Below are 13,072 nucleotides of genomic sequence, written 5' to 3'. Positions count from 1 at the left end.
AGTTAATGACCTGGGTATATCCTACCAGTCAGTAGTTAATGACATGGGTATATCATAGCAGTCAGTAGTTAATGACATGGGTATATCCTACCAGTCAGTAGTTAATGACCTGGGTATATCATACCAGACAGTAGTTAATGACCTGGGTATATCCTACCAGTCAGTAGTTAATGACCTGGGTATATCATACCAGACAGTAGTTAATGACATGGGTATATCCTACCAGTCGGTAGTTAATGACCTGGGTATATCCTACCAGTCAGTAGTTAATGACCTGGGTATATCCTACCAGTCAGTAGTTAATGACCTGGGTATATCATACCAGTCAGTAGTTAATGACCTGGGTATATCCTACCAGTCAGTAGTTAATGACCTGGGTATATCCTACCAGTCAGTAGTTAATGACCTGGGTATATCATACCAGACAGTAGTTAATGACATGGGTATATCATACCATATAATATAGAACACTCTTTATGGATAACAACTTCTGTTTATTCGAATAAAAAGAAGTTGTTATCCATAAAGTGTGTTCTATATTGTACTTCCCAACTTCTAAAATGCCACTCAAAGAAGTTATATCATACCAGTCAGTAGTTAATTACGTGGGTATATCCTACCAGTCACTTGTTAAAACCTGGTGATGATGTGTGGCAAGATATAGTTTTACCATTATATGCCATGATAGTTGTCATTAATAACACAGTCCCCTATGTAGAGTATTTTGCAGTTTACAGTCTGACCTGTTTTCTAATACCTGCATGAAAATTTCACACTGATAATGACCTCAACAGAAGGCGGATGAGCATTCAGAAATATCCCGTTCCAAAAGTTTAGATTAACAAAATAATCCAAATAGAAACTAAGATCAAAAGCATTCCTTGTTGTAGTAATAGCTAGACCGACAAAGATTAAGAGGACACAACACATCCCATAGCTTACACTACTAATGATAGTGGAGCCGGGAGCCAGGAGCCTTCACTGCCATCACACACCCTCACTCCTAACAGCGGGTTAATATAGACATATGACCTTCACTGACACTAATGGGCCTCATAAACTCCTCAGCTATCATATACATGTCAAAATGACATGACAATATCTTTGTGTATGATAATCGACTTCATGTACGTTGTTTGAATGCAAACATTTAGCACTGTCCACTTCCTACTGATTAGCTGGGTATTGACACTGATCACTTGGTGGAAGATATCGGAGTGAGAGTGGCCCAGAGTGGAGGACCAAGTGAGCACTCTGTTCAACACCAATAAATACACCGATCAATTTACAGACATGCGTTTCATGGCTATTTCCCAGCCCTTTCAGTTAAGCACTTGGTGCGTATAAAGCAGAGTTAAGTCTTCCCTGATCAGACTGAGGCAAGTCTTTATCTATGTCTGCTCAGCCAAACGCTTGGTCTCTAGACAGCGCACCGGACTGTGAGACATGCTGTACTTGCCTGCCTGGTCAGAAAGCGGCTGCACGACTTGCATTAATACAAATTTCTGTCCATTCTTCTCCTCCACTCAAAGGAATCAAAAGCAAAAGTTTACATTTATGAGTGATCAGGAACGATGTATATGGCGTCAACCAGCCTTCTATTTGATTGCTCCAGCAGACAATTGGTGCCCTTCTATATTGACATGATATACAGGACCAGCACCCGCAGGCTTTCAATGGCTGTGGAGTGCTGGCCTTACACCCCTATACATCCATATTTATAGTGATAGGATAATATTTATATGCACACAATCTTTGCATACATATTACTAGTGTATGTTGACTCAGTCAACACAGGTGACACTTAAGACTGGCTGTGCCACAAGTTGAGGCTAGATGGACGGACTTGAGCACAAAGAGTGGGACAGTAATCAGAGGAACTTGGCTCATGGTATTTACACCCTGCCTAAGAAAGCACACATGAACATTCATAAACCACCAGCGCTAAGACTGATTCTGCGTTACTGTGACAAAAAGCTGCATATTAAATATCAACAGTAATAGCATACAAATGGTCCGTGGAATAAATCTTTTTATCACCTAAGAAATTCCTGTAAAGATTTGGACAAAACAGTACAAGAATCAATGGATATGAAACGTATCGGCCTCCCAGGACCTGAGTGAGCTGAGCTGATACCGTCTGTAAGCTCCTAGAGACGTGACTATTGCCAGATGATGTCCAGCTGTCCAGCCAGCACATGACAGACTTATATCTCACTATGAACACACATCACACAGCCAAACTCACACATATACTCTGTCTAAACACATCAGTCTTACTGGAGCCTCCTGATCAGTGATCTTGTCTCCTGGTGCTGAAGGTGGATAAATTAGCCTTGGCAGACGTGGGCTGCCATGTTGATGTGACTAACCCCTCATGTACAATAACTGTGTGAACTACTAACAACACACGCTGTCACATCCCATGAAATACATGTCAGATAATACCACAGCATGAGGGATGATGACAGATCTTCTTGAACAAATACAAATCTTGAATATCAATTGGAAGAAAAACATGTCTTGAAAAGAGTTAAAAAGACGATGAATCTCTTGCTTTGAGCAAGAACCACATGTTTGTACTCTCCTAAAACATCAGCTGGGGAAAAGACTTGCTCATCATGACATGTACAAATATTGGAAAACAGTTTCTCACAACATTTAAGACAGTCTTCCGAAACTCAAGTTTACATGTTCTTGCCATAGCCTACACATATACAGTTGTCCACTACATCCGCTGCTGAAAGGAACAAAGTCTTATTCTAATTCACCATATCCATAGAGATCTGCACATGAAACATATCAACAGAGACTAAAACATGTTTCTGGTGGTACAGCATGATGTTGTGACAAGATGGTGGTGTCTACCAGAACAGACACACATGTATTCCATCTGACAGGACTCTTCGTGTCAACTGATGCAGGAGACCAACATTGTGTGTGTTTTCTGCTTTACCGAGTTCTGGATGCTCGGAAATGTCATTTGGAACCATAAAGTGTAAGGATGAAAACATGCAATATTTAGTGTCTTGGTATTATACACGTTATCTGTCATTGTCTCTCTCTCTACATAAACTCTCACAGTTGTGGTATGACGTGAGGTGAGGTGAAATTGGGTTTAACGTCGTGCTGGAGAATATTTCGCTCATATGACGACGTGCATGTGTGTGTGTATGTGTGGCCTGCTTGTACTAGCCCAGACTTAAGCTGGTTTTATAGTGCTAGCCCACTGAGATACCATGCCGCAGTGAAACATGAATACCCCACTCAGACACATTATACTGACTCCGAGCGGACCAGTCCTTGTTGTACCCATTAATGCCAAGCCCCTGGCAGGGACCAACAAGTACCATATTTTAACGTCTTTTGGCATGACGCGGTCGGGGATCGAACCCGGGACCTTCCGCTCTCCAGGTGGATGCTCTAACAACTACACCACGGAGGCAGTCTTGGTATGACGTGACTCTGGAATGTCATGACACTGACCTTGTATATTAGCACAATGTGAAAAACCTCAACACTATCCAAATGGCTTTGATGATTAATAATCAAACTAAATATTTAATTAATGTGTATCTATTTCACCAAAGGTATCTATTTCACAAATATCACATTTTTCAAATATTGGATTTGAAGATACTTATCAAGAAATGCATTTGTATGCAGTGACATGTGTGAAATATTTCCAGACTCTGAACACCATTACCAAAGTTTATCAGCCAATCACACTGCACCATACACTCCCATCTGTCTAACACTGTACTGTCAGCCATGACATCCAACGTGAATGTGTTTATCGCTTTGAACTACATGCACCAACTGATAACCTCAGCCAAAAAAAAGAAGCAATATTAGTAACAAAATACTATCAGTCTTAAAAAGGATTTTTCTGATCAATATTGAACCCAAAAATCATCATATGAAATTCTTACAAAAATAGGTGTTTACCATTTTTCAAATAAACACGTCTAAATAATGAAAAAGAACCTTTTTTGTAGGATATTAAAAGACGACAGTCCAATATGGCCACAACAAAAGGCACTGTGAAAATACATCTGTGTTTGGAAAGAAAATAACAATATATCTTGACACATCTTTAATGGGCTGCTGGAATGCTAAGTTGCTTTGCAGCCTCTTATTGAACAGTATCCATGCTAGTTGTGACACCTGCAGGGAGAAGCGTTGTGTGAGATCACTTCCTGGTGCACACACTCGTCTCTAAGCTCAGTCCTGCCAGCACTTTGTCCTACACTCGCCAGGACAAACCCGCTGCTGCTCTCACAGCCACGGCCATGTTTATTCTGGTCACTCATTTGATGATGGAGTGTTTATGTACTGCTGCCTTTAATTGCACTGGATGTCTCACCCATAATATCAATAACAGTAGAGAAAGAATACGACTTATAATAAATAGCATGACAAAGACGGGTCCTTCTGACAGAGCCAGGGAACAGCATCTACTGCAGTTCAGACCCAGGTTCTCGACAGATAATAGTCTTTACATCGCTAGTATCCTCGAGACCAATCATCAAACAGACAGATGAAGGACCAATCAGATGAGATCAATATCACGGACATGGTGCAGTACTCGTGTGTCAATCACTGCCGTTCAACTACTATCGTTAGAGACATGCAATGGACACCAGAATATAGCAGCAGTCGGGGGCCAGCCACACTGCCGACATGCACGTCGTCATACCACCAGTACTCCTATCATAACACGTAGAACGTCCACAATCAATATTTCTCTTACATATCAATAATAAAAATAATACATTCTATAAATTTGTCTCAATATCTGAAAAGAGCAAAAACGTGCATGCATCTTACTTTAATAGAAATCAGCATAGAAGTTTACAGACCTTGTAGAGCCACTGACATTGATAGTTTAATGTAATCGCAAGCAGTGCTGTTCAAATTTATCAATTTCATCATTTGGCAGGTTAATTACTGTTATATATGAAGGAATCGGTTGTCAAAATCACATGCACAATAGAAAGTCTAGGTCATATATACAGAATATACAGCATAAAATATATCTATGATCCAAACCCTGAATCGCTGTTGATGTTCCATCACACTGGATCATGTCATACCACAGTTGATGTTCCATCACACTGGAGTGGGTGTTATACCACAGTTGATGTTCCATCACACTGGAGCATGTTATACCACAGTTGATGTTCCATCACACTGGAGCATGTCATACCACAGTTGATGTTCCATCACACTGGAGTGGGTGTTATACCACAGTTGATGTTCCATCACACTGGAGCATGTCATACCACAGTTGATGTTCCATCACACTGGAGCATGTCATACCACAGTTGATGTTCCATCACACTGGAGTGGGTGTTATACCACAGTTGATGTTCCATCACACTGGAGCATGTCATACCACAGTTGATGTTCCATCACACTGGAGTGGGTGTTATACCACAGTTGATGTTCCATCACACTGGAGCATGTCATACCACAGTTGATGTTCCATCACACTGGAGTGGGTGTTATACTACAGTTGATGTTCCATCACACTGGAGCATGTTATACCACAGTTGATGTTCCATCACACTGGAGCATGTTATACCACAGTTGATGTTCCATCACACTGGAGTGGGTGTTATACCACAGTTGATGTTCCATCACACTGGAGCATGTCATGCCACAGTTGATGTTCCATCACACTGGAGTGGGTGTTATACCACAGTTGATGTTCCATAACACTGGAGTGGGTGTTATACCACAGTTGATGTTCCATCACACTGGAGCATGTCATACCACAGTTGATGTTCCATCACACTGGAGTGGGTGTTATACCACAGTTGATGTTCCATAACACTGGAGTGGGTGTTATACCACAGTTGATGTTCCATCACACTGGAGCATGTCATACCACAGTTGATGTTCCATCACACTGGAGCATGTCATACCACAGTTGATGTTCCATCACAGTGGAGCATGTCATACCACAGTTGATGTTCCATCACAGTGGAGCATGTCATACCACAGTTGATGTTCCACCACACTGGAGCATGTCATACCACAGTTGATGTTCCATCACACTGGAGTGGGTGTTATACCACAGTTGATGTTCCATCACACTGGAGCATGTTATACCACAGTTGATGTTCCATCACACTGGAGTGGGTGTTATACCACAGTTGATGTTCCACCACACTGGATCATGTCATACCACAGTTGATGTTCCATCACAGTGGAGCATGTCATACCACAGTTGATGTTCCACCACACTGGAGCATGTCATACCACAGTTGATGTTCCATCACACTGGAGTGGGTGTTATACCACAGTTGATGTTCCATCACACTGGAGCATGTCATGCCACAGTTGATGTTCCATCACACTGGAGTGGGTGTTATACCACAGTTGATGTTCCATAACACTGGAGTGGGTGTTATACCACAGTTGATGTTCCATCAAACTGGAGCATGTCATAAAACAGTCGACATTCCAGAATACAGGAGCATTAACTAAATAGAAGTTGTCTAGAGTCTGTACACCTAGGGAACTAATGCCTACCTTTTCCTTGACGGCAACACGGGCTGACTTGAACACCCTGAGGATTGTTGGCAGTTTCTCCTGTCTGTCTATCAGAACCTGGAGGTGCAAGCACCAAAGACCAGTGGACCTCGGATATGTGTCCGTGGCCTGTTTCAGGACCTCCTCAACCTGGCCGATCTTTGTCGAGGTCAGCAGCAGCTCCACCTACAGGTAGAGGTACACATCCATTACCACATGCTTGTATTACTTGTATATTACTGGTATATATTAGCTGTATATAACACAGATAACATGCAATTTATCTATCAGATAAATATGTAATACTTGTATAGCATGGGTATACCCTAGGTGTGTAGCACATACAGTCGTTGTCTCGATATTCCTGGGCCCAAGAAAAAATATCGAGTTATCCGAACTTCGAGACATCCGACCTGGGAATATCATCACATTTCACTATGAAAGAAAACAAAACGCTTCTCAGTATGTTTTGATTCGAAACTATAACCTGTTATCAGTTGTTTTATCAACTCAATTACATTTGTAGCCTTAATTAGTTTACACTACCGCATCCCTTTGATTCATGCCGCACCGTGTGTAAATGTGTGGAAACAACCTCAGTTCAGAAGGATCCTTGCCCATGAAAGGTAGGTGAATATCGAGTTAAAAGGGTAATTTTGCTTGTTAGGACCATGAAATTATATCGAGATATCCGAAATATCGAGACATCCACATCGAGTTAAAAGAACTTGAATAATGATAAATTGTGAAGGATTTTAACGGGACTGAGATGTTATATCGAGACAACCGAGATATCGAGTTATCAGAGTTCGACACAACGGTGCTCGACTGTATATACTATAGCACATGGTTTCACTAACTGTATAGCATGGGTATATCAATGATGTGTCTATCACATGTATATTATCTATTACATAAGGTTGCATTAATTGCATATCAATGGTACATGTGTGTTGGCCATGGTTGTAAAGTTGTTTTAAGAGATTCACACATAGTCAATAGTTTGTTGCTGTTCTGAGACACCTATCACCATCCCCAGACCTCCCAGACCTCCACATCCCAGTCTCTAACTCACCCTGCCCTGAGACACTTTATCACCATCCCAGACCTCTACATCCCAGTCTCTAACTCACCCTGCCCTCCCAGTCCCAGTCTTCTCTGAGACACCTATCACCATCCCAGACCTCCACATCCCAGTCTCTGCCTCACCCTGCCCTGACCCTGCCCAGAGACACTTATCACCATCCCAGACCTCCCACATCCCAGTCTCTGCCTCACCCTGCCCAGAGACACTTATCACCATCCCAGACCTCCACATCCCAGTCTCTGACCTCACCCTGCCCAGAGACACCTATCACCATCCCAGACCTCCACATCCCAGTCTCTGTCCCACCCTGCCCAGAGACACCTATCACCATCCCCGACCTCCCATATCCTGGTCTCTGCCTCACCCTTCTCTGAGACACCTATCACCATCCCAGACCTCCACATCCCAGTCTCTGCCTCACCCTGCCCAGAGACACCTATCTCTATCCAAGACCTCCCTGCCCTGAGACACCTATCACCATCCCAGACCTCCCTGTCATGAGACACCTATCACCACCCCAGACCTCCACATGCCAGTCTCTGCCTTACCCTGCCCTGAGACACCTATCACTATCCCAGACCTCCCTGCCCTGAGACACCTATCTCCATCCCAGACCTCCACATCCCAGTCTCTGCCTCACCCTGCCCAGAGACACCTATCTCTATCCCAGACCTCCCTGCCCTGAGACACCTATCACCATCCCAGACCTCCCTGTCCTGAGACACCTATCACCATCCCAGGCCTCCACAACCCAGTCTCTGCCTTACCCTGCCCTGAGACACCTATCACTATCCCAGACCTCCCTGCCCTGAGACACCTATCTCCATCCCAGACCTCCACATCCCAGTCTCTGCAACAAACAAACCCCCTCCCCAACACCTATACTAATTGCATAATAAGTTAAGGAGGAAACAGCATGGATGTTGGTTATCAGCACAGAAGAGATGCTGTGGAGGGCCAGATAAATGCTTCATACTTCCAGGAATCTCTGCCAGAGTTCCAGTCTCTGGTGCCACTTATCAGTTGCCACGCTAACCGCCCCACAGATAGTAGCGCTGACACAACCAAATAGTAGGCGTTACCGTTCCTTTTTTAGATTTAATCAGCTTCTCTTATCTCCAGAAATTAATGTTCAAACACAAATGAAATGTCTTCTATGAATGATTTAAAAGAAATCATTTAAGTGTGTACATTATGGTGCAAATATAACTCAAAGTATTTTGGGAATGTAATCGTATATGTATAACTGGTGATTATTGAAAGACGGCAAGTGTCTTTGTGATTAGCTGTATACATGGAATGTTGCTGTTAACTCACTGCAGCAATCATGGCAGAATAAGCACAATTATTCCGCAGTTAAAGTCACAATGTCAAGAGTGGGGCCAGATTGTGTGGCGTCAAGGTGTGAACGTGTCGTGACGTCATGGTTGGGTTATCATGCAGGTTATCAAGTAAGGCGACACCAAGCGGTTACATGCCATACATGTCAATTGAAGCATTAATCATTTACACCTTAACGTTTGCAAAATATATTATTTACACAAAAAAAATGCAGCCTAAAGCAACAGGGATTTTAATGCTTGCATCTGAACATTGTGTTTCCACTTACCCTATTGTGGCAGATAATGCATTCATCAGAGGCTCACACAAACCAGAAGGGCTGCACAGCACGTCTGTATGAGCATACAGAGTGAGTGTGTATGGTTTAACACCGCTTTTAACAATATTCCAGCAATATCATGGTGGGGGACACCAAAAATGGGCTTCACACATGGTACCCATGTGGGGAATCGAACCCGGGTCTTCTGTGTGACGAGCCAACACTTTAACCACCAGGCTACCCCACCGCCCCCAGTATACAGAAGACATTTTATACAGATAATATATTTGTAATGCCAAAGTTCACATCTGATCTTAACAGTTACCTCCCACATTTACATTTGATTTTGCATCATGGTTAGAGTTGAGTGGCCATTTTGATATCGGGAACAAACCTAAGTGAATTTCATCATTTCACAATGTTTGATAGTTTATTTAAGTTAACATGATGCTATAATTCAACAACAAATTTTGAGCTGAGCTAAACCAAATCTTGGGACAATTTTAGTAAAAAAATAGACAATATATCTATTCACATTAACAGGAAATTTACTATTTTGCTGAATGACCATTTAGTGGATGAGAATCTGAGTGAGAATCTGATTTATTGGTGCCTCAAACAATATGACTTCTTTGATTGGCATTCTAGAAGTTGAGGAGATCACAGACTCAAATGAACTGTATTATATCTCAGTTAAAACTCAGCTGAGGTTTGACTGATCTTTGAGGAACACAACTAGGTTAGAATTTTTGTCACCCTCGTTTTGAGACTGTTGACAATCCAAGTTTGTTTTTAGAAATTGGGGCTTGCAATTCCAACTAAGGATCCCGACTCAGACACAGTCTATCCAGCAGACCATGACGGCAGTCACAACACATCATGGGAACTTGGTTCACGTAGCATCGTAAGTCTCAAAGAGCTGATGGTTGTAGATATTTAACATTTAGGGTCACTATGCTGACAGACTAATGATGACTTGAGGCATTTCTGGGGTTAATTAATCACCAGCAGATCCTGGCATTTAAGGGGAAGCAACTCTGTTAATAAATTGTAACATCACAGGCAGCTGTGCCACTTACACCGCCATTTTCCCTTGAAGATCTTAAAAGAAATCTGAGCAAGTGATATGACTGTACAGTGATGCCCTTGCATACTTTCAGGGGCGGTGGGGTAGCCAAGTGGATAAAGCATCCGCTCCTCACGCTGAAGACCCGGGTTCGATTCCCCACATGGGTACAATGTGTGAAGCACATTTCTGGTGTCCCCCGCTGTGATATTTCTAAAAGCGGTGTAAAACGATACTCACTCACCAATTGCATACTTACAGTGACATGTTCTGTGAGAAAGCTCTTAATGTTCATGATCAGTTTGGTAAAACTGAGTGAGTGAGTGATATTGAAGATATAGGCAACTGATGCCCATGATAATCAATGGCTACAACAAATATCGGTGTCTGGTAAAATCTGTTTCATTCGGAGTTTATACTTCGGTCAGCAATAATCAAACCATATCATAGTGGGAGAGTTATAATCCATTCTGGGGCGGACTAATCAGTGGTTGACATTGTAAGCAACACACCACTCTGTGGAACAATGACGACCAAATCAACAAGCGTGATCCACCGTGTCCGAGTTTCCTACAAGCAATGCCATTATGGACTTGTGAGCTGAACAAAGCTCTGTATCACAGAGGGAAATATTCATAAGACAACATTCAAAGATGTTGATAAAGTCACGAGTTGACAATAATTATCAAGATCCACCAGTAGCCAGAGTAAACTGTGTGTCTCCACAAAATGCACCCAAAATATCCCCTAGTTAGTGTTCCAGGACTCCTGTACATGTACAAAAAGCAATGACAACACTGCATGTAATTATACATGGCAGCTTTTTCTGATTGCATACCCATATTTCTATTCTCATCTTATCCCCGGATCACATGCAGGCCCAGCATGCATCAAGTCTACTGCAGTGAATAATGGACAAAAACTCCACCAACACCTCCTGTTGAAGGAAGTAGATGCAAAACATCTAACCAACACCGCCATGGGCTACAGTCTGGTGCAGGATCACCACAAAACCACAAAATATGTAACACGTAAAGTAGCAGGAGTATATTGAATTCCCAAAGACAAACTGTAAAAAGATAATGAACGCATGAGAGAAAATACTCAAAGGCTCCAAAAGTATCTGGAGCACGGATCCCCCGATGTTAGCTCACCTGGTCACATGACCTGATATACAATATATAGCTGTGAGGTTAATGTAGAAGAAACAAGCTAGGTGAGAAACATTATAAACACAGGGTTTAGTTTACACTGCTCTAAACTAAACACTGACGTCTCTCCACTTGAACCGTATCCATTTCCTGCACAGACAAAAGCTGACATGGCTGCCTTACAATGTGGCGTGTAGACAGGCCAGATAGTGTAGTGTAACCATGTTCACTGGTGTGATGTAAGGGTCTGGCTCAGTGTGTGCCACGTTTCACACCACTGACCATGGAGGTGGTTCTCGGTATTGTGTTAGACACAGTTTAGGTGTCTAACATCCAATGCAAGAGTGAGTGAGTGAGTGAGTGAGTGAGTGAGTGAGTGAGTGAGTGAGCGAGTAATGAGTGAGTGAGTGAGTGAGTGAGTGAGTGTACTGGCCTATTGAGATACCAAGCCACATTTTAACCTTGGAGGCCCTATTCCCACATAGTATACTGACTCCGAGATGACCAAGGCAGCAGTCCTAACACAGTATAAAGCAGCAAGTTTAATTTCTACTGATTGATCAAGAGATGTGGTCTCTGTCTCCAGAATCTAATATTATAACAATCAGACACTGATGAAGCTGAGAACATCAGTCTTTCTGTCAACCATGTCGGAGACAGATTGTATACGCAACAATACATCACTGTAGACACAGTCATCATGGTCACCAACCTCAGCTTCTTCTGCACAATGTTGTACATAATAGACAAAAACAGTCTGTGGATATTCTTTTGGTAACTCAAGACACAAAATGTATTTTGTTGTTTGTTTGTTTCTTCTTTAAAGTTGCACTCATCAATACTGTAAGTGTACAATGGCGATAAGCGATGGATGGTCATTTTGTGCAAAACTACAGACTGGTGTTACAAGTATTGAGTGCTGGGGACAATCAATACAAAGCCATTTTGATCATCCAATACACAATAAGTTCATCTTTATTGCAAGCAGTGTGTCCTGTGTTCCTGTGGTGGTCTGTACAACTCAACTGTGACCTATCTCAGTGAACATGGTGATACGATGGTTATCTTCAGTGTGTCGAAGAGTTGCAAGCCCTGCTGGAGGCAACTGGACTCACCCACTTCAAGAACCACTTCTCCTCGACCATCTGAAGCTCAGCTGCATCGTGGAAGACCTGGAATGTCCGCAGAGCCCTCTGAAACAGAAACACCTGACCATTTAGCCATTAGTGTGAATTATTCATTCATACAGCCAGTCTCAATGGACCTTTCCCGTGACGCTCAGTATGAGTGCACCACGAAGCGGGCGCAATCTGTTTATATGATGCTATCTTACGTGACTTTCAAGGAAGGTCAACAATATCAACTACAGGACAGCGGCCATGGGACATGGGACATGGGACATATCACTCGGGTATCTCACTGATGGCAATCTGTGTAACTGAATCAGCTCTGATTCCACCTGGGTTGTTCCCATGTCAGCAACTATATCACAGCTCCCCAATCCTCCACTGATACAAAGTATATCATTCAGCTCTTTTGTCTGTCCAAGGGTTAAATATCAGGTTAAACAAAGTATTAAGGACTCCCCAATGTGGATGAACCCTCTGTAAGGAGGTATTAAGTGTAGA

At 42.6% G+C, this 13,072-nt stretch overlaps 1 protein-coding gene across 1 annotated transcript in view; it reads right to left on the bottom strand.

The window, feature by feature from the left end:
* The window catches only part of LOC124290177 (U3 small nucleolar RNA-associated protein 6 homolog), a 184,464-nt gene that overhangs the window by 32,937 nt on the left and 138,455 nt on the right, over positions 1-13,072 (bottom strand). The window contains exons 16-17 of the mRNA XM_046726871.1: positions 12,560-12,637; positions 6,541-6,726 (exon numbers count right to left, since the gene is read on the bottom strand). Coding sequence (XP_046582827.1) covers positions 6,541-6,726; positions 12,560-12,637 — 264 coding nt within the window. The remainder of the gene's footprint in view (positions 1-6,540; positions 6,727-12,559; positions 12,638-13,072) is intronic.

Source organism: Haliotis rubra, unplaced genomic scaffold (genome assembly GCF_003918875.1).
Source record: "Haliotis rubra isolate DU_JTF1 unplaced genomic scaffold, ASM391887v1 Scf46, whole genome shotgun sequence".
In the NCBI taxonomy this organism is placed as follows: domain Eukaryota; kingdom Metazoa; phylum Mollusca; class Gastropoda; order Lepetellida; family Haliotidae; genus Haliotis; species Haliotis rubra.
The sequence above is the reverse complement of the archived record's forward strand: the minus strand, read 5'-3'. Positions and strand labels throughout refer to the sequence as shown.